General features: G+C 39.9%; 1 protein-coding gene across 4 annotated transcripts in view; it reads left to right on the top strand.

The window, feature by feature from the left end:
• BUB1B (BUB1 mitotic checkpoint serine/threonine kinase B) overlaps positions 1-16,674 on the top strand; it is a 60,336-nt gene extending 43,662 nt beyond the window's left edge. For all 4 annotated transcript variants that reach the window (XM_019011019.4, XM_055363363.2, XM_055363362.2 and 1 more), the window contains exons 15-23: positions 1,716-1,990; positions 4,166-4,299; positions 5,180-5,320; positions 5,655-5,755; positions 8,064-8,213; positions 8,896-9,038; positions 13,035-13,206; positions 13,993-14,099; positions 16,115-16,674. In XM_019011019.4, the coding sequence (XP_018866564.4) occupies positions 1,716-1,990; positions 4,166-4,299; positions 5,180-5,320; positions 5,655-5,755; positions 8,064-8,213; positions 8,896-9,038; positions 13,035-13,206; positions 13,993-14,099; positions 16,115-16,310 (1,419 nt within the window). In that variant the 3' untranslated portion in view covers positions 16,311-16,674. The remainder of the gene's footprint in view (positions 1-1,715; positions 1,991-4,165; positions 4,300-5,179; positions 5,321-5,654; positions 5,756-8,063; positions 8,214-8,895; positions 9,039-13,034; positions 13,207-13,992; positions 14,100-16,114) is intronic.
• Positions 16,675-20,194: the final 3,520 nt, after the last annotated feature.

Consider the following 20,194-nt stretch of genomic DNA (forward strand, 5'->3'; position numbering starts at 1 on the left):
AGTACCTACCAGAATTTTCATCCCCTAAAAAAATCATATTTAAAATGTCTAAGCTAATATGGCCATAAGTAGTATTTGCATAAAATGTATAGATTATAAACATCTATTTTACTTTAATCACATATATACATACATATATATATATATATATATTTATTTTATTTTTTTTTTTTTTCTTTTTCTTTTTTAGACAGGGTCTCACTCTGTCACCCAGGCTGGAGTACAGTGGCATTATCTCAGTTCACTGCAGCCTCTGCCTCCTGTACTCAAGCATTCCTCCCACCTCAGCCTCCCAATTAGCTGGGACTACAGGTGTGAGCCACCATGCCTGGCTAATTTTTTATTTTTTGGAGAGACAGGGTTTCGCCATGTTGCCCAAGCTGGTCTCAAACTCCTGTGCTCAAGTGATCTTCCCACCTCAGCCTGCCTCCCAAAGTGTTGGGATTACAGGTGTGAGCAAATATACCTGGCCAAATCTTTTTTTTTTTTTTTTTTTGAGACTGAGTTTCACTCTTTCGCTCAGGCTGGAGTGAAGTGGCGTGATCTCGACTCACTGCAGCCTCCGCCTCCTGTGTTCAAGCAATTCTCCTGCCTCAGCCTCCCGAGTAGCTGGGATTATAGGCGCCCACCACCACGCCCAGCTAATTTTTGTATTTTTAGTAGGGACGGGGTTTTGCCATGTTGGCCAGGCTGGTCTCGAGCGCCTGACCTCAGGTGATCCACCCACCTCAGCCTCCCAAAGTGCTGGGATTACAGGCGTGAGCCACTGCACCCGGCCTATAATTTTTTTTTTAACTATACTTTGTTTCTTCCAGATGTACCTCCCACCTTTAGTTACTAAGTCAGAAATTCAAAGTATGTGTCAAATTGGTAATGATCTAGAAAATTAATCTCTGGTATCCATATGGGTTAAATCAAATAGGCACTATTTGTATACTACAGGTAAATACGTAAAGTGGTATAATCTCTCTGAGGACAGCTAAGTAATATAGATAAAGAACTTTAGTGTTTATAACCTTTTGACCTTACAATTCTACGTTTAGGAATTAATCCTAAGAAAATTAAAGGGTTTATAAAGGTTTATGTATAAGGATAAAGTAGTTTTAAACTAGTAAAAAACAGAATAACCTGAAAGTTGGTTAATTTCTTATAGACCCACAATGTGGCCATTATGTTTTTAAAGAATTTTTAATAGCATAGGAAGGAAGAAATACAAAAAGTATGAGAAAGAGCAATACAGAGTATCATGAATGCTACAGTTTCACTGGTTTTAAAATTCCTTTTCAAATGCATAGAATATGCTATGCATATATCCTACCAGACATACATGAATTATCTTTAAGAAATAAATAAAAATTAGGTATGTAGCATAGAGGAAGAAGACCTAAAAACTAGGAGGATAGCAAATCATTAGAATATTTACTAAGTGAAAGCAGAAGAAAAATAGTATTTGTGCTTTAGTTCATAGGTGAAATTTGTGGAGGAACAAAACCATTGCCCAATATTTTTCTTCGTATGGAGAATCTTCCTGGTACATTTTTTGGATGAAGTATAGTTTACTGTGTTCATGATATAAAAACCTTTTTATATTTGCCTAGGTATTCTGATATGCTATTTCTGTACCCTGTGTCACTGAGCTAATGTGTCTCTCTCGGTAAAAAAGTTCTTCATGTATTGAAATATTTTAGCTAAACTTTATATGGTCTTTATTTCAGGATGAATTTACAGGAATTGAACCCTTGAGCGAGGATGCCATTATCACAGGCTTCAGAAATGTAACAATTTGTCCTAACCCAGAAGACACTTGTGACTTTGCCAGAGCAGCTCGTTTTGTATCCACTCCTTTTCATGAGATAATGTCCTTGAAGGATCTCCCTTCTGATCCTGAGAGACTGTTACCGGAAGAGGATCTAGATGTAAAGACCTCTGAGGACCAGCAGACAGCTTGTGGCACTATCTACAGTCAGACTCTCAGCATCAAGAAGCTGAGGTGATTGGGGATTTACAGGTTTTACAAACCAGATTGTTTACTCTCTTATTCTGCATGTGCTTGTCAGTTACAGTAATCAGTTATCAAGTTCTTACTAACTGCCAGGTACTGTGCTAAGTGCTTTACATGAGAGTAGGGCTGCCCCAGATGAAGTGTCAATGGGATTTAGTGATTGATTTGGATATGAGGGTTAAAAGTAAATTTTGATGGTAGAGAAACTAAGTGGTCCGAGAGGATATAGTACCATTGAGGAAACTTTGCAAAGTGTACATGACTGACGAAAAGGAGGCATTTAGTTTTTCTTTAATATTGAGTTTAAAATAGTGGTAGGATAGCTTTTGTTAATTTTATGTATTTATTTATTTATTGAAATGGAGTCTCACTCTGTCGCCCAGGCTGGAGTGCAGTGGCACTATCTTAGCTCACTGAAACCTCTGTCTCCCGGGTTCAAGCGATTCTCCTGCCTCAGCCCCCCAAGTAGCTGGGACTACAGGTGCGCACCATCATGCCTGGCTTATTTTTATATTTTTAGTAGAGACGGGGTTTCGCCATGTTGGCCAGGCTGGTCTCAAACTCCTGACCTCAGGTGATCCACCCGCCTTGGCCTCTCAAAGTGCTGGGATTACAGGAGTGAGCCACTGTGCCCAGCCAGCTTATGTGAATTTTAAATAGGCAACTAGAGATGTGTTTTTTAAAAAACTATCTTTTGATAGAGAGGTGGAAATGAACTATGGAATAGATATGAGGGAATGGCTTACAGCCAGGGTCTGACACTTGTTTTAGGTCAGCTAATTTAACTAATTCCAGTTTTAGGAATTCTTTGTAATTGGCCAATTTTTGCTTTTAAAGCTACATTTTGAGAGGCCAGATGCAGTGGCTCACCTCTGTAATCCTGGCACTTTGGGAGGCTGAGGGAGGCGGATCATTTCAGGCCAGGAGTTGAAGACCAGCCTGGTCAACATGGCTGTACTCAAAAAAACTTTTTTTTGAAACTTTTTCCCTACAGGCTTTTAAGCACATTTGCTAGCATGTATTCACATTGCATGATTTGGGTTTCTCTTTTCTTTGCCTAACCTTTTCTTCTTGAAGAAAAAAAAGTCCAGAGAAAGGATAAAGAGGAAGAAAGTGTCAATGTTAGTGTTTCTCAATATTATGGACTATAGAGTAGATATTTACTATAGGTAAATAAAGCATAAATCCAGAAATGTATGCTGGACATGGCTTATTCACCAGGTTTAGAGGAGGTTACCTAGATTCTGATTTGGGGAAATAATGGACTTGAAAAATGAGACTATTGCTGAGTGCATTGGCTCTTGCCTGTAATCCCAGCACTTTGGGAGGCTAAGGTGGGAGGATCACTTGAGGCCAGGAGTTTAAGACCAGCCTGGGGAACAAAGTGATGCCTTGTGTCTAATAAAAATTTTAAAAAAATAGCTAGGCATGGTAGCACTCACCCAGCTATCATTTCCTGGGCTCAAGTGATTCTCCCACCTCAGCCTCCCAAGTAGTCCCAGATATTAGCTTTTTTGTTTTACAACCTTTCAGCTACTTGGGAGGCTGAGGTGGGAGGATCACTTGAGCCCAGGAAATCAAGGCTGCAGTGAGCCATGATCGCACCACTGCCCTCCAGCCTGGGTGACGGAATGAGATCCTGTCTCAAAAATAAAATGAAAAGTAAAAAAAAAAAAATGAGGCTATCAAATAAATTGATAACAAATTATAAATTATTTAAACCTAAATTTTATTGTGTTAAAAAATAAAAGTATAACATAAAATTATAAAATTTGTACATTAAGGCCGGGTGCAGTGGCTCACGCCTATAATCCCAGCACTTTAGGAGGCTGAGACGGGTGGACCATCTGAAGTCAGGAGTTCAAGACCAGTCTGGCTAACATGGCGAAATCCTGTCTCTACTAAAAATACAAAAATTAGCTGGGCATGGTGGCAGGTGCCTGTAATCCCAGCTACTCAGGAGGCTGAGACAGGAGAATCACTTGAACCCGGGAGGCAGAGGTTGCAGTGAGCCAAGATCTTGCAGTTGTGCTCCAGCCTGGGTGACAAGAGCAAAACTCCATCTCCAAAAAAGAAAAATGTAAACCTTAAGAATTTATGAAATTATAACAAAGTTGATATATATTATTCCTATAAGAATTAACTTATTTTTGATTCTTTTAGCCCAATTATTGAAGACAGTCGTGAAGCCACACACTCCTCTGGCTTCTCTGGTTCTTCTGCCTCGGTTGCAAGCACCTCCTCCATCAAATGTCTTCAAATTCCTGAGAAACTAGAACTTACTAATGAGACTTCAGGTAGGATATACATACCACTATATCCATGCCTACTGAACACTTGTTTATCTCAGCAAACTGAGCTGTATGTTTTTCTTTTTTTGAGACAGGGTCTCACTCTGTCACCCAGGATGGAGTGCAGTGGCACAATCACAGCTCACTGCAGCCTCAAACTCACTGGGCTCAGGTGATCCTCCTACCTCAGCCTCCCGAGTAGCTGGGACCACAACTGTGCCACCACCAATTTTTGTATTTTTTGTAGAGGCGGGGTTTCGCCATGTTGCCCAGGCTGGTCTCAAACTCCTGGCCTCAAAGGATCCTCCCGCCTCAGCCTCCCACTCCCTGGGATTATAGGTGTGAGCCACCATGCCCAGTCTATGTGTTTTTCCTTCTTAAAGAAGTTGCCGGCCGGGTGCGGTGGCTCACGCCTGTAATCCCAGCACTTTGGGAGGCCGAGGCGGGTGGATCACGAGGTCAGGAGATCGAGACCATCCTGGCTAACACGGGGAAACCCCAACTCTAGTAAAAATACAAAAAAATTAGCCGGGCATGGTGGCGGGTGTCTGTAGTCCCAGCTACTCTGGAGGCTGAGGCAGGAGAATGGCGTGAACCCGGGAGGCAGAGCTTGCAGCAGTGAGCCGAGATGGCGCCACTGCACTCCAGCCTGGGCGACAGAGTGAGACTCTGTCTCAAAGAAGTTGCCATAAATTGTGAAATTTCTAGAGTAGATTAGTACGAAGTGAACACAGTTTCATAAACACCTGAGACAGGTGAGTGTAGTTAAATTAACCGTGCTGACTGTGTAATCTTGATTTTTTTTTTCTTCTACTCTGTTATAATATCCATTTTAAGCATTAGGGTTTTTTGGTGATATCTTTTCACCTTTCCCTCCCACTGGCAGAAAACCCTACTCAGTCACCATGGTGTTCACAGTATCGCAGACAGCTACTGAAGTCCCTACCAGAGTTAAGTGCCTCTGCAGAGTTGTGTATAGAAGACAGACCAATGCCTAAGTTGGAAATTGAGAAGGAAATTGAATTAGGTAAGTACCATTGAACGCATGTCCTCTGGTGCATGACAGTATACAAATAAGTGATTATTTGTACTTAAGCTTGATGCTTGAGCACTGTAAATATTCCTAGATTGTATTTTTTTAAAAAGCAATATAGAGGATGACACATCAGTAGCTTCATGTCCTAATAATAGGAATTATGTCTTCTCCTCTTGCAATCTTTAACAAATTATTTTTAAAAGTATTCTAGATACTACTAACTGGCAAATACACCAGTGCCTCTATCCCTTAAACCAGGAGGTAAAAGCTACAGGGCTGTATATGTTCACAGTGATTTTTAAATGGAATCAAACTTTCTCAACAGGTAATGAGGATTACTGCATTAAACGAGAATACCTAATATGTGAAGATTACAAGTTATTCTGGGTGGCGCCAAGAAACTCTGCAGAATTAACAGTAATAAAGGTGGGACTGATTCTTTGTAATTTCAGTTACTTTGTAAATAATACGATTGAAGCAATAACTGTCCTCATGTTACCATCAAATCTTTCTAATAATCTCTTTCAATATGCCCAAATATATTAAGTATCCTTTCAGTTTCATTTTTTTTAGGAAATCTCTGCTGATACTTTCTGGCCTGCTCCAATCTGGACAAGTTATACATTAGCTTTCACACAATCACCACCCACAATCACCTTGGAATTTCCATTTATTATCATCCTAGGTATTCACATTACCTTTGTCTTATATTGGATACCTAGTTTCTTTTTATCTTTGTTTTTTAAAGGACACAGTCTCTGTCATCCAGGCTGGAGTACAGTATCATGATCATGGCTCACTGCAGCCTCAACCTCTTGAGCTCAAGCAATCCTCCCACCTCAGCCTCTGGAATAGCTGGGACCATAGGTGCACGCCACCACTCCCAGCTAATTATTTTTTGTAGAGACGGGGGCCTCTCTGTGTTGCCTAGGCTGGTCTTGAATTCATGGCTCAAGCAGTCCTCCCACCTTGGCCTCCCAAAGAACTGGATTACAGGCATCTAACTTTGCTTTTGAATTTTTTTGCCATTCTGAGTCTCAAAGCTTTGTGTGAAGTTATTTTTCCCTCTTTCTGGATCCTTATAGGATCTTACTCTTGTCCCCACTATTCTGAAATGTCACAATTACATGCCTTTTCATAAGTTTGTTGTCATTTATGTGCTAGGTACTCAATGGCCATTTCAGTGTGTTAATTCCCTCAGTTCTGAGAAATTTTCTTCAATGGGAAAATTATTTTTCCCCTCAGTTTTCTCTGTTCTCTTATTCTCTAATTCCTTTTATTAGAGGTGCATATGGCATCTTTGGACAGAACCTCTAAAAATTTAACTTTTTTTCTCCTATATTCTCTCTTTGTCTTTTTACTTTCTGAGTATATTATCAGCTTAATATTTTTGGTCTTTTTACTGGGTTTTTATTTCTATATTTAATTTTCAAGAGCTCTTTTTAAAATTTTTTCCCCCTTTGTCATCTGTTTCTTCTTGTTTTCTTTTCTTTTTTTTTTTTTTTTTTTTTTGTCTGTTTTGATCTCTTTCACACTACAGGCTTTCTTCAAGTCTTTGGCTCTCTATTCATATTTAAGTATGGGACATTGAAAGCTCTGTGTATATGGAAAGACCTTGACAGCTGTGGACCTCAATGTAGGATGATCTAGTTTGGCCATTTTATTGGAAAACCCTCCAATCTTTAGATCCTTTCTCTTGAGCTTAGAAGTCTTCTCCCTCAGAGAAGACTTCTAATTTTCTGCCTGGAGCATATAAGCCTGGCTGCTAGCTTTCTGAAATCTGAGTGAGGAAATTGGTCTGAAGAATAGAAGAGCAGGGAGGTGCATCTTAACATCTTAACTGCTGCATATATAACATCTGATATATATACTTTTTCCTGTTTTCTATGTTATTTCTACCCCCCTCAGTGGTGCCTAGTGCCCTCTAGTCCAGAGCCCTTCTGTTTTATACTCACTAGGTAATAAACTTCTGGACTTCCAGAATAGGGGAGAGGTAGTTGCTGGGCTGGGCTATGGGAGCAGAGGAGGGAAGCTGGGGTCTACCTTCCTGTTTTTTTGTTTTTTTTTTTCCCTTTGAGACGGAGTTTTGCTCTTGTCACCCCGGCTGGAGGGCAGTGGCATGATCTTGGCTCACTGCAACCTCTGCCTCCCAGGGTCAAGCGATTCTCCTGCCTCAGCCTCCCGCGTAGCTGGGATTACAGGCACCCGCCACCAAAAGCCTAGCTAATTTTTTGTATTTTTAGCAGAGACGGGGTTTCACCCCTTCATAATCATTGGTCAGGCTGGTCTTGAACCCCTGATGTCAGGTAATCCACACGCCTCAGCCTCCCAGAGTGCTGGGATTACAGGCATGAGCCACTGCACTAGGCCTACCTTCCTCTTAAATGGGATTCAATCACTCCTGTCTTAGCTCCACCCTCAGCCTCACTTCCATGGGTAATTGGTGCTGCCAGTTATATAGTATAGGAAAATAGCCTTGTAGTGTAAATGTAGCTCAGCTTTCTCCTCTGCCAAAATCAGTTTTTATTCTAATTGGATTGTTACCTCCTGTTCTCTTTCCAGCTTATCCTCTTCCCAGAATTTGTTGTTATTGTGTCTTTTATAGTAGATTTATGCCTTTAAAAATATCTCTTTATTATTTCTCTATCAGAAGGGCTGGAAGGAATGTGTTTCAACCTGCCAGCCATAACCATAGACTTAACTGAACTTATTTTTAAAATACAATGTCTTACAGGTATCTTCTCAACCTGTCCCATGGGACTTTTATATCAACCTCAAGTTAAAGGAACGTTTAAATGAAGATTTTGATCATTTTTGCAGCTGTTATCAATATCAAGATGGCTGTATTGTTTGGCACCAATATATAAACTGCTTCACCCTTCAGGTCTGTAATACTAAAAACATAATTTAAAGTCCTGAAGTAGAGAGATTTGTGCTCCATTTAGCAAAGGAATTTAGTACAAAATTCCTGTCAATCTTCTAGAAATAGACCAATTCAAGTATAAGTTAGAAGCATTGATAATTTTCTCGTTATTTTGACCAAAGATCTCTTTGGTATTTTTTTAACTTATTTTGGTTAGTTGTCAAGCATAAATAAAAGTAGAATTGTACAATGAACTCCCATGAACTAGTCATCTATGATAATCTTAGCTCATGGCCACTCTTGTTTTAGCTATACTACCCCCACTGGATAGTTTTTAAAACCCAGACACAATATGTCATTTTACTCTTCGGTTTGTTCTTAAGAAGGTTTGCTATGGATTTTGATGATAATATGAATTCTCAAAAATGGTTGGAATGAGGGTATTTTAAAACATTTATTAAGTACCTATTTTGGGCCAGGCTCATGCTTGATGCCCTTCATCATTATGTCATTAAATCCTTACAAACAATCTTATGGGAGATCGCAGTGTTATTAAAACTGGGACATAGACTCAGTCTACAGAGGTGCCTACGTTCCAGTAGAGAACAAGGAAGACTACAAACCATCAGTTTTCAAGGTATTGAGTATAACTACAATCTGCCAAACTTGAGAAATAGTGAGTTTTCTGTCCTTCAATTTCCAGGATCTTCTCCAACACAGTGAATATATTACCCATGAAATAACAGTGTTGATTATTTATAACCTTTTGACAATAGTGGAGATGCTACACAAAGCAGAAATAGTCCATGGTGACTTGAGTCCAAGGTGTCTGATTCTCAGAAACAGGTTGGTCCTTTTCATTCTTATAATTCTGTCAGCTGTCTCTTAAAACATGGATAGTTGCCACTTTTTTTTTTTCTTTTTTGAGGCGAGGGTCTCACTCTGTCACCTAGGTTGGAGTACAGTGGCATGATCTTGGCTCACTGCAGCCTCCATCTCCCAGGTTCAAACGATTCTCCCATCTTAACCTTGCTAGTAGCTGGGACCACAGGCGCGCACCACCACACCTGGCTAATTTTTTGTATTTTTTGGTAGAGATGAGGTTTTGCCATGTTGCCCAGGCTGGTCTCAAACTCCTGGCCTCAAGTGATCTGCCCACCTCAGCCTCCCAAAGTGCTGGGATTATAGGCGTGAGCCACTGCACCCGGCCAAGTTGCCAATTTTTAAAGCCTTTTGATAATTGCCATATCGAGGAACATATTATGTTAAGAGAGTATTTACCTAAAAGTCAAAAATCATTAAGAATAGTTTAAAATAATTCAAAGAAATAAACACATTGAGGAAATAGATTAAATCAGATAAAATAATTAATCACTGAGTATTGTGATGATATATGTCAAGATGAGATATAAAATATGAATATTTTGAGGAATATAAAGTGGATTGTTTAGTCATTCTTTGAGTGGGACCAGTGCCAATCTAGCAAGGATGCCAGCAAAATCAAGGCACTACTCAGTTTCATAGACCAAAGCTTAAGTCAGGCCTAACTGACCCGTTAGCCAAGAGAAGTGGGTAAAACCAGAGTTCAAATACAAACTATGCCAAGGAATGGGGCTTAGTGTTCAAATTAAACCCAGTGTGTCCATCAGGTTCAAGGGGTGAGCACAGAGCAGGAAATAATAAATGAATACTAAGGACTGAGAAAATATACATCACGTTCAGGCATTAACTAGGCAAAAACAGTCCAACATTTTTGCTTTGTGAAAAGTACTAGAGGACTACTATATTCTTTTAGTGATCATTGGTGTTACAGTATTTGAGTAAAAGCAGCCTGGTTTAAAGACGCTGTGTCTGCCCAACCCTGTGTCTTGGGTGAGGTGTTAACTTTGTTTCTGAGGCCACTGGTATACACTAATAGCTGGACTTAACTCTTTACATTTCTTCTGAATACTTAATCTATCAGAAGAGATTGAATTAGACTCTAAATTATAGTTAACGTGGAAATTAAAAGAACCCTCAATGTGTTCCTGTGATGGTAACCAAAAGAACTAGAGAATCCCACCATCTCCCCTGAGATAGCAGAGTCAAAGGCTTTCCCAGACATAATGTAGCAGCATTTCTCATCCAGGGCACCATAGGTATTTTGGATGAGACAATTCTTTGTGCAGGTGTGTTCCAAGCAATGCAGGATGTTTTATATTCCTATTCCCCCCACCCACCCAATTAAGTGCAAGTAACAATCCCCTAAGCCGTTGTGACCACCAAAAATCCCCCCAAATTTCCAAATATGAGAACCCCTGGTATATTTTCACTCTACTTAACATTAAAATGACAGTGCTGAAATTCCCAGGGCTATGGAAATTGGAAGCAGAGGTTTTTTCTAAGCCTTTTAGAATTGGGCATTTGTGGTCTAATGAAGTACGATAACCCTTCTCTCAGCCACTAGAGGCTCTAGGAAAGTCCATAGTATTAAAGAGGCATTGCTTTTTACTTTGTCACTGCTTATCAAATTTAATCAGAAATTTCACATAGATTCATAAGGAATTAAAAGCCAGAAAGGGGCCGAGCACAGTGGCTCATGCCTATAATCAATCCCAGCACTTTTGGAGGCCGAGGCGGGCAGATCACCTGAGGTTGGGAGTTCAAGACCAGCCTGACCAACATGGAGAAACCCCATCCTATTAAAAATACAAAATTAGCCAGGTATGGTGGTGCATGCCTGTAATCCCACCTACTTGGGAGGCTGAGGCAGGAGAATTGCTTGAACCCAGGAGGCAGAGGTTGTGGTGAACCAAGATCGCACCATTGTACTCCAGCCTGGGCAACAAGAGCAAAATTCTGTCTCAAAAAAAAAGCCAGAGGCCAGGCGCAGTAGCTCACGCCTGTAATCCCAGCATTTTGGGAGGACGAGGCGGGCGGATCACGAGGTCAGGATATCAAGACCATCCTGGCTAACACAGTGAAACCCTGTCTCTACTAATAATACAAAAAGATAGCCAGCCGTGGTGGCAGGTGCCTGTAGTCCCAGCTACTCAGGAGGCTGAGGCAGGAGAATGGCGTGAACCCGGGAGGCGGAGCTTGCAGTGAGCCAAGATCGTGCCACTGCACTCCAGCCTGGGTGACAGAGCGAGACTCCATCTCAAAACAAAACAACAACAAAAGCCAGAAAGGGCTGGATGCAGTGGTTCACATCTGCAATCCCAGCACTTTGGGAGGCAAAGGCAGGAGGATCTCTTGAGGCCAGGAGTTCAAGACCAGCCTGGTCAACATAGCAAGACCCTGTCTCTACAAAAATAAAAAGCCAGAAAGAACCTTTTGAAATTGCTTAGTTTAGTTGCTTACTTTAGTTTCTGCATATTTTTTGTGAGGAAAATGAGATCCAAAAAAATGGAATGTCCTACCCAAAGTAACAGTGAGTGAGTAGCTGATTAGAGGGCTAGGACACTTTCATGCATGCTTCTTTTTATTAATCTATGAAACATTTTTTCCTATGCCTCCAAAGTTATATAAAATTTTACAATTACACTGGGCATGGTGACTCACATCTGTAATCCCAGCACTTTGGGAGACCAAGGCAGAGGATCACTTGAGCCTAGGAGTTCAAGACCAGTCTGGGCAATATAATGAGACCTCATCTCTACAAAAAATTAAGAAATTAGCCAGGCATGGTGGCACACATCAGTAGTCCCAGCTACTCAGGAGGCTGAGATGGGAGGATCGCTTGAACCTAGGAGGCAGAGACTGCACTGAGCTGAGATCGCACCATCGTACTCCAGCCTCAGTGACAAGAGTGTAGACCTTATCTAAGAAACCAAACAAAACATACACATGCACACACTTTATATATATATATAAAATACATATGTATATTTTATATATATCAGAATCCACGATCCCTATAACTATATATATATATATATATTTTTTTTTTTTTTAATTATAGTATAGTTTTATGGTGGCCAAAAAAGGTTGGCTCTTGTGCCAAGGAAAAATGAGAGCAATTATCAATTTTAAAGTAAAATACATAGATCATTCTGTGCCGTGGAGGTATGTAATTGGAGTAAAGACTGTATTTAGGAATATTGCACCAGCATCAGGAGTTTGAGGGAATTAATTGAGAAAAACAGACAAAAGGAACACATGAAAACCCACTCTTTTCATTTATAAACAGTTCCTATGTCTCCTTGGAGAACAGCATTATTGCATAGGATAGATAAACCTAAGGAAAACAAAATTAATTGATAATTAATTAGTATTATAAAGGTTTTTTTAGTAAATAACTGGAATTACAAATAAGAGTAAGATAAAATATGGTGTTTTAGAAGAAATTTTACAATATAGATAGGACTTTATAAAACAGACTTGCATTGTTTTCCATTAAACTCTGGAAGGAAGAATCTAAACAATACTTGGAAAGCCTATCTGGAATAGTAAACAAGAAAGTCTATGACACCTATAAAATTTTAATTTCCTCCATCATAATTCCTGTCAGTGTATAAATCATTGCAATTGTATGTGTTAATGTGTACAGTACAGGGAAGAAGCCTGTGCTCTGCTTCCATACTTACTTTATATAATATGGAAGCTTGATAAATGTTTAATGGTGGCCATGCACCGTGATTGAAATATACTTTGTGTCACCAAAGTGGTGACATTCCTTCCGCATTCGGTGGACACTGCCACTGCTCTGAGTCTTACAGGTGCATTTTCAAAATTAACCACTGGAGGGAGTTGTTGGCATAGCTAAGATGTACCCAAGGTACCTTGTTTTTTAAAACACCAGCTATGCAGCTTCTTTCATGGCCTATTTTTATTATCTCCTTCTCTTAAATCTGGGCTCAGAATCCACGATCCCTATGATTGTAACAAGAACAATCAAGCTTTGAAGATAGTGGACTTTTCCAACAGTGTTGACCTTAGGGTGCAGCTGGATGTTTTTACCCTCAGCGGCTTTCGGACTGTACAGATCCTGGAAGGACAAAAGATCCTGGCTAACTGTTCTTCTCCCTACCAGGTAAGTGTAAAACAAGCCTGAGCAAATATGGAGAGGGTTTCTTAATCTCTTTATTATCTAGATAAGCTATAAAAGCTACTGTTTATTGATACTGACTCAGAATAGATTACCTAGTTTTCAAATATCACCAAGTCAAGTAAAATGTAACATTTTTGTGTTACAGCATTGAAGAATATACACATACACGTGCAAACACATGACTAACTCTGTAACCGAATGCCAGGGCCACTCCTACTGCCTACCACCCATGTAATCTTTTATAAGTCATTTTCTGTGATCTTCTCTGTAAAATAGGGATAACAGTCTCTGCTATGTGTTTATCAGAATTGTTATGAGGAGTAAATGAAGTAATGTATATAAAAAGAACATTAGCACAAATGTAAAGTCTTTTGTATGGTGGCATTATATGCAGAAATTCCTTCTAACTCAGCTTTAGACATAAGACATTTGCTGATTGAATATGTAGCACGAACCTGAACTAATCATGTGGACCCCATTTAGATCACAGCTGGAGTTCATGCAAACTCAGTAGGTCTACAAATTTGAATGTGATAGTCCAAATATTTCATCTTTTGTTCTTAAGGATAATTCCTAGAGTTGGCTCTATTGATCACTTCTTTGGAGAGCTTCTCCTTTTACTGTAAGGGTGAGGAACAGTCTACTAAAATGTATGTCATAAAATAAACTTAGTTAAGCACTGTAATACCTTTCAACTTCCTACCGAAATAAGCTGCCATGGTAGAGGCAGAGAATTATTTTAGCTGATGGTGCTTTTTGTGATTTCAGGTAGACCTGTTTGGTATAGCAGATTTAGCGCATTTACTATTGTTCAAGGAACACCTACAGGTCTTCTGGGATGGGTCCTTCTGGAAACTTAGCCAAAATATTTCTGAGTAAGTATTGATGAATGTCAGGGTCTCTACCTGTCCCAATAATTTTCTGTTTCTCTTGGGTGCTATCTCTGCTTTGGCAGCCTTAGTTTTTTAATCCAAATGCCATGGTTCCAGTAGTTTCAGCCAGTTTTCATTAGAGTATCAGCAGAGCAACTAGTGCAGGAAAAAGGAACTGCTTACTAAAAATAAGATTCAAAACTATTCAGACTTCAGGACGTCATTCTGAATCTAGCTGTATCTTCCAGACTACGGCTATAGTATGGAAGCTTCCCTGTTTAGATATGTGAAAAGAAACATTTCATGAGAATAATTTTCTAACTAATTGGTGTTAGCCTTAAATTCCTTTTTATTTATTTATTTATTTTTTGAGACGGAGTCTCGCTCTGTTGCCCAGGCTGGAGTGCAGTGGCATGATCTCGGCTCACTGCAACCTCTGCCTCCCGAGTTCAAGTGATTCTCCTGCCTCAGCCTCCTGAGTAGCTGGGATTACAGGCGCGCGCCACCATGCCTGGCTCATTTTTGTATTTTTAGTAGAGATGCGGTTTCACTACGTTGGCCAGGCTGATCTCGAACTCCTGACCTCAGGTAATCTGCCTCGGCCTCCCAAAGTGCTAGGATTACAGGTGTGAGCCACCGTGTCTGGCCTAAATTCCTTTTTAATAGCGATTATTACCAAAAGTTAATAAGCATCCTTTGAAAAGACTTACATTTCTAAACTATATGCTAATTTTAGGCTATTTTTTATTTAATAAGTGGATAGAACCAAACCAGATAACTGACTCTCCTGGAGAAGAAGTAAGTGGTCTGTTAATAAGCACTGCTTGGTCTCAGAACCTTAGTACTCCCTCAAGCCTGCTCATAAAACTTACTAAGTCAGCCGGGCATGGTGGCTCACACCTGTAATCACAGCACTTTGGGAGGCCGAGGCAGATTACCTGAGGTCAGGAGTTTGAGAGCAGCCTGGGCAACATGGCGAAACCTTGTCCCTACTCAAAATACAAGAAAATTAGCTGGGTGTGGTGGCACATGCCTGTAGTCCTAGCTACTTGGGAAGCTGAGGCACGGGAATCACTTGAACCTGGGAGGCAGAGGTTGCAGTGAGCTGAGATTGCGCCACTGCACTCCACCCAGGGCAGCAGAGTGAGACTCCGTCTCAAAAAAAACTTAAGTATCTATGTTCCTCTTTAGCTTATCTTAGCAAATAAGTTCCCAGCCTAAGTTTGCCAGTCTGTCACCTATTGTTATATTCTTTGGTTAAAAAAAAAAAATGAGTGTTGAAGATTTAATGCCCCTTCTCCATTTTCATCTTTGAATAATTGAATTGTACTTTTCTCTTCATTTAATTCAGAACTTGGCCAGTGTTTTCTCTTACATGAACTTTTAAAAATAGGCTTGAAATACAATGTAAGACATATAGGATGGATATAGGCATGTCCACTTGGCTATGGTCCAGGCGGGTCTGGCTAACCCAAGCAGAAACAAGTGGGGTCAGTTGGGGTTTCCTAACAGCCCTGCCTTATCTAATAAGGGAAGTTTCTCTGATCAAAAGAAAATAATAAGAAGCAAAGGTACAAACATATTAAGCAGTAGTTACTTTAGTCAAGCTTACGATTATCAGAGAATTGTAAAGAAGATCCGCTACTGGGGTAGGAGAAAGGAGCTGTAGCCTTTTTAATGACCTAGACTCTAGGAAAGTTAGAGGAAATAAAATTCCTTTTTCTTCTATTTGTAGAAGAAAAGTGCTATGTCTTAGTACACAGAGGAAATTTGTAGATTTAGATGAGAGATCTTCTTTCCCTTTATGTGCATTGTATCTTGGCTTTTCCCACTATGGTAGCCCTTTTTTGTAGTTCTTCCCTGGGCTTTCAAAGGACTATTTGAATGATCTCTAACCCTAGAGTTCTAGGTATTACCTTACACCATTTTGGCGCATAAATGTACCACTGAGTTAAACTAAAAGGAATTATAATTTTCATATGCCTAATCTTGATGGAAATGGTTTTATATATTTTTAGGCTAAAAGATGGTGAATTGTGGAATAAATTCTTTGTGCGGATTCTGAATGCCAATGATGAGGCCACAGTGTCTGTTCTTGGGGAGCTTGCAGCAGAAATGAATGGGGTTTTTGACACTACATTCCAAAGTCACCTGAACAAAGCCTTATGGAAGGTAGGGAAGTTAACTAGTCCTGGGGCTTTGCTCTTTCAGTGAGCTAGGCAATCAAGTCTCACAGATTGCTGCCTCAGAGCAATGGTTGTATTGTGGAACACTGAAACTGTATCTGCTGTAATTTAATTTAGGACACATTTAGATGCACTAGTGTTGCTGTTCTACTTTTTGGTACAGGTATATTTCGACGTCACTGACATTTTTTATACAGTGATATACTTACTCATGGCCTTGTCTAACTTTTGTGAAGAACTATGTTATTCTAAACAGACTCATTACAAATGGTTACCTTGTTATTTAACCCATTTGTCTCTACTTTTCCCTGTACTTTTCCCATTTGTAATTTGTAAAATGTTCTCTTATGATCACCATGTATTTTGTAAATAATAAAATAGTATCTGTTAAATTTGTGCTTCTAACATGTCATGTAGTTTTTGCAAACTAAAATAACAGATGGCTTAATTTTGCAGAGACGAACTATTTTGCCATGGAAATTTATATATCCTAGACTTAGAATTGTTACAATAGGGTTGTGATGAGACAGAGTAGCCAACTATTTCTTTAGGTGGGTCTGACCTTCCAATAAGTGGTCTAGACTGAAAAGTAGGTAAGATGATATGCATAAGACCAAATATCCTTCAATTTCAAGTGGCATGATTGTATACGTGGCTTACGTTTTAATGTTTTCACTTTTTTGGAGACAGGGTGTCCTCTGTTGCCCAGGCTATAGCCTTGATTTCCCAGGCTCTGGCAATTTTCCCACCTCAGCCTTCCAAGTAGTTGGGAGCACAGGCGCACACCATCACATCTGGCTAATTTTTTGTATTTTTGTAGAGATGGGATTTCGCCACATTGCCCAGGCTGGTCTCGAACTCCTGGGCTCAAGTGATCTGCCCACCTCGGCTGCCCAAAGTGCTGAGATTACAGGCGTGAGCCACCATGCCCGGCCCTAATGCTTTCACTTTTATCCACCAAGCTCCTTGGTCTATTTATATAATCTAGTGGCACTGCTGCTGCGGTCTTTTGATTAGGAATGTGACTGTTAGAAAGTAAAAGCAAATGTGTTAAACAGGGTTTAGCAACCTTTCAGAAATGGAATAATCACCATTCTATTACATGCAGAATGACTTGGAGGGGGCAAGGGTCAGTGAAGGAATAAAAGGAAATTTTGCTTGAAAGATTTGAGGAAGCAGGAGGTCAGAATAAAACGATAACTTTGAAGTATGAAATAGTTTGGAAGGGAATAGGCCTAGATAAAGTATTGGACTCCCAAAGGGAAGTGTGAATTACACCTGGCCTTAGGGATAGGGAAGAAAATTGGTACAAAAAAGCAATGAAAATTATCCAACTATCAGCCGGGCACCGTGACTCATGCCTGTAATCCCAGCACTTTGGGAGGCCAAGGAGGGAGATTCATGTGAGACCAGGAGTTTGAGAGCTGCCTGGGCAACAAATGTGAGCCCCATCTCTACAAAAAATAAAAATAAACATAAATTAGTTGGGTGCAGTGGCACATGCCTATAGTCCTAGCTGCTTGGGAAGCTGAGGTGAAAGGATTGCTTGAGCCTGGTAGTTCAAGGTTTAGTGAGCATGATTGCGCCATTGCACTGTTGCTCTGGGCGACAGAACAAGACCCTGCCTCTAACAAAAAAAGGAAAGAAAATTATCTAATTATCTATTTCATATCTAAATACCAAAATTATCTAATGTTCCTCCATGCTAGTGCCTTATTTTTTTTTTACTCTAGTTGTCACTGTTACTGCTCTAAGATTGCTGGAAAGCAAAAAATCCTACGTATGTCTCAACTAAAAATATTTAAGCATATATAGTTGAAGCACTGCAACATGACTTGGATCTGAAAGATAATCAACTTAGAAATATTTGCTCTTAACCAAAATACAGCTTTCCAAACATTCTCACATTTGCTTCTTATACTGATGATGTAAAATGATATATCTGTATCTTTTACATAATCAAGCCCCTCTGCTCTCTGCTCTCCGCTCTCCTCATTTCTCAGTTCACTGTGTTGACACATGAAGTTATTACTCTGAGACTGGACAGAAAATTTAGGTTTATTCTTAATATAGGCTTAGCTACTATGTAGTGAATTCTTTAGCAACCTTGACAGCAGGCTGCTGTGAAATAAAGCTTTGTTTCTGAAGTAGGCTGTGAGGAAAGGGAGGGGAATCTGAGGAAACTATTTTGTTAGAGAACTTGCATCTGTTTTGCCACCCCTCCCTTCCATTCCAATCTCTTCCAACCCCAGCCCTTTGTAGAGAGGAGAAAAGGTTACCTGACCATTTAGGACTTAAAATTGTCTTAGGTTTTCAGTTTGCCTAAGCATAAAACCACAAAGTGAGATCCTTTACATTTCCCTTATATTTTATGCTTATTTGTCTTGGGAGAAGGAAGCCTTTCCTTTTTGGCAGAAGTTTCAAATGGTTCTTATTTCTTGTCTCACTAAGGCAGTAATAGTGTAGTGATGGACCTGGTTGGGTAGTGGGGGACAGCTAAAAAGGCAGGAGTTTTACTTTTGTTTGAAAAGAGACCACATAACATATAGCATCTCACCATTCACAAAGTGTACATCCACCGATACTACTCCACTGTTAGAGCCTTCGTCCTCCTATGGCAGTAGTATAAGAAACCTTCCACCAAGTCAGAGTGCTCTAACTGATGCCAAACCTAAACCTGGAAATAAAGATTTTCCTGGAGCAGTAAGACTTCAGACTGTTGGTTGAGCTATTATCTCAAGGTAGATAAGAAAGCCTTTCAGAAGGTGAGCACAAGGTACTTTGAAATAACTCATTGGTGTCTTTAAGCTGAAGCCTTTAAGCAAAGACAGCAAAGAAATTGCATCTGAAAATGAGGAATTCTTCCAACTGCACCAGTTCTTTCTAATGTGCCAAAATTAGCTTCTAATTTGGCTCCTAAAATAAAGGTTTCCCTAGTGAGGAGAATGCATTTAAAAAAAATTTTTTTGTAATATGGCAAACTTCTACCTTAATGGGGTCCTTGGTTCTACCAGAGACATAAGAAGCTATGAATATTTAATAGGACAAAGATGGCATTTTAAGTCAGTATGTGAAAAGATTATTTAGTAACTGGTGTTAAAACAATGGATTAGGCTGGGTGTGGTGGCTCGCACCTGTAATCCCAACACTTTGGGAGGCTGAGGCAGGTGGATTACCTGAGGTCAGGAGTTCGTGACCAGCCCGGCCAACATGGTGAAACCCCGTCTCTGCTAAAAATACAAAATTAGCCATGCATGGTGGTGCATGCCTATAATCCCAGCTACTTGGGAGGCTGAGGCAGGAGAATCGCTTGAACCCAGGAGGTGGAGGTTGCAGTTAGCCAAGATCATGCCATTGTACTCCAGCCTGGGCAACAAGAGTGAAACTCTGTCTCAAAAAAAAACAAACAAACAAACAAACAAAAAAACCCACAATGGATTAAACCTTGAACTCTATCTCCATTGCCACTACTCTACTAGTTCATATAGCACCTTCGTGCAAATTAGAAAAGGCCCCTTCCTCTAGTGGATTCAGTACCTCCCAATGCACCATAGCTTGACTGAATTTCAGTCCCCACTTACCCCCTCAGCCTGGTACCCTTGTGCAGCAAGTACATTGTGCAGTCTTATGCATTGATCTTGCCTGTTTCACTGCTTATCCCCAAAATAATTTTGGAGAAATCAGAAATTTTAATCAAAATACAGTGTAATAGATGGTTTTGCAATCTTTTGCCTGTGTGACATAAAAGCAAGATATAAACAAGAAGATTGCTATTAGTATAGTAGATAAAAAATTAAATATAGCATGGTCACCTATCCTCCCTTCCAAAAAAATTAAAACCATAAATTCAAACTAGGAACATTTACTGGCAACAAATATTTACATCTTTTTTTGCCTCGACTCAGGGATCTT

The sequence above is a fragment of the Gorilla gorilla genome, chromosome 16 (assembly GCF_029281585.2).
Source record: "Gorilla gorilla gorilla isolate KB3781 chromosome 16, NHGRI_mGorGor1-v2.1_pri, whole genome shotgun sequence".
Lineage (NCBI taxonomy): Eukaryota > Metazoa > Chordata > Mammalia > Primates > Hominidae > Gorilla > Gorilla gorilla.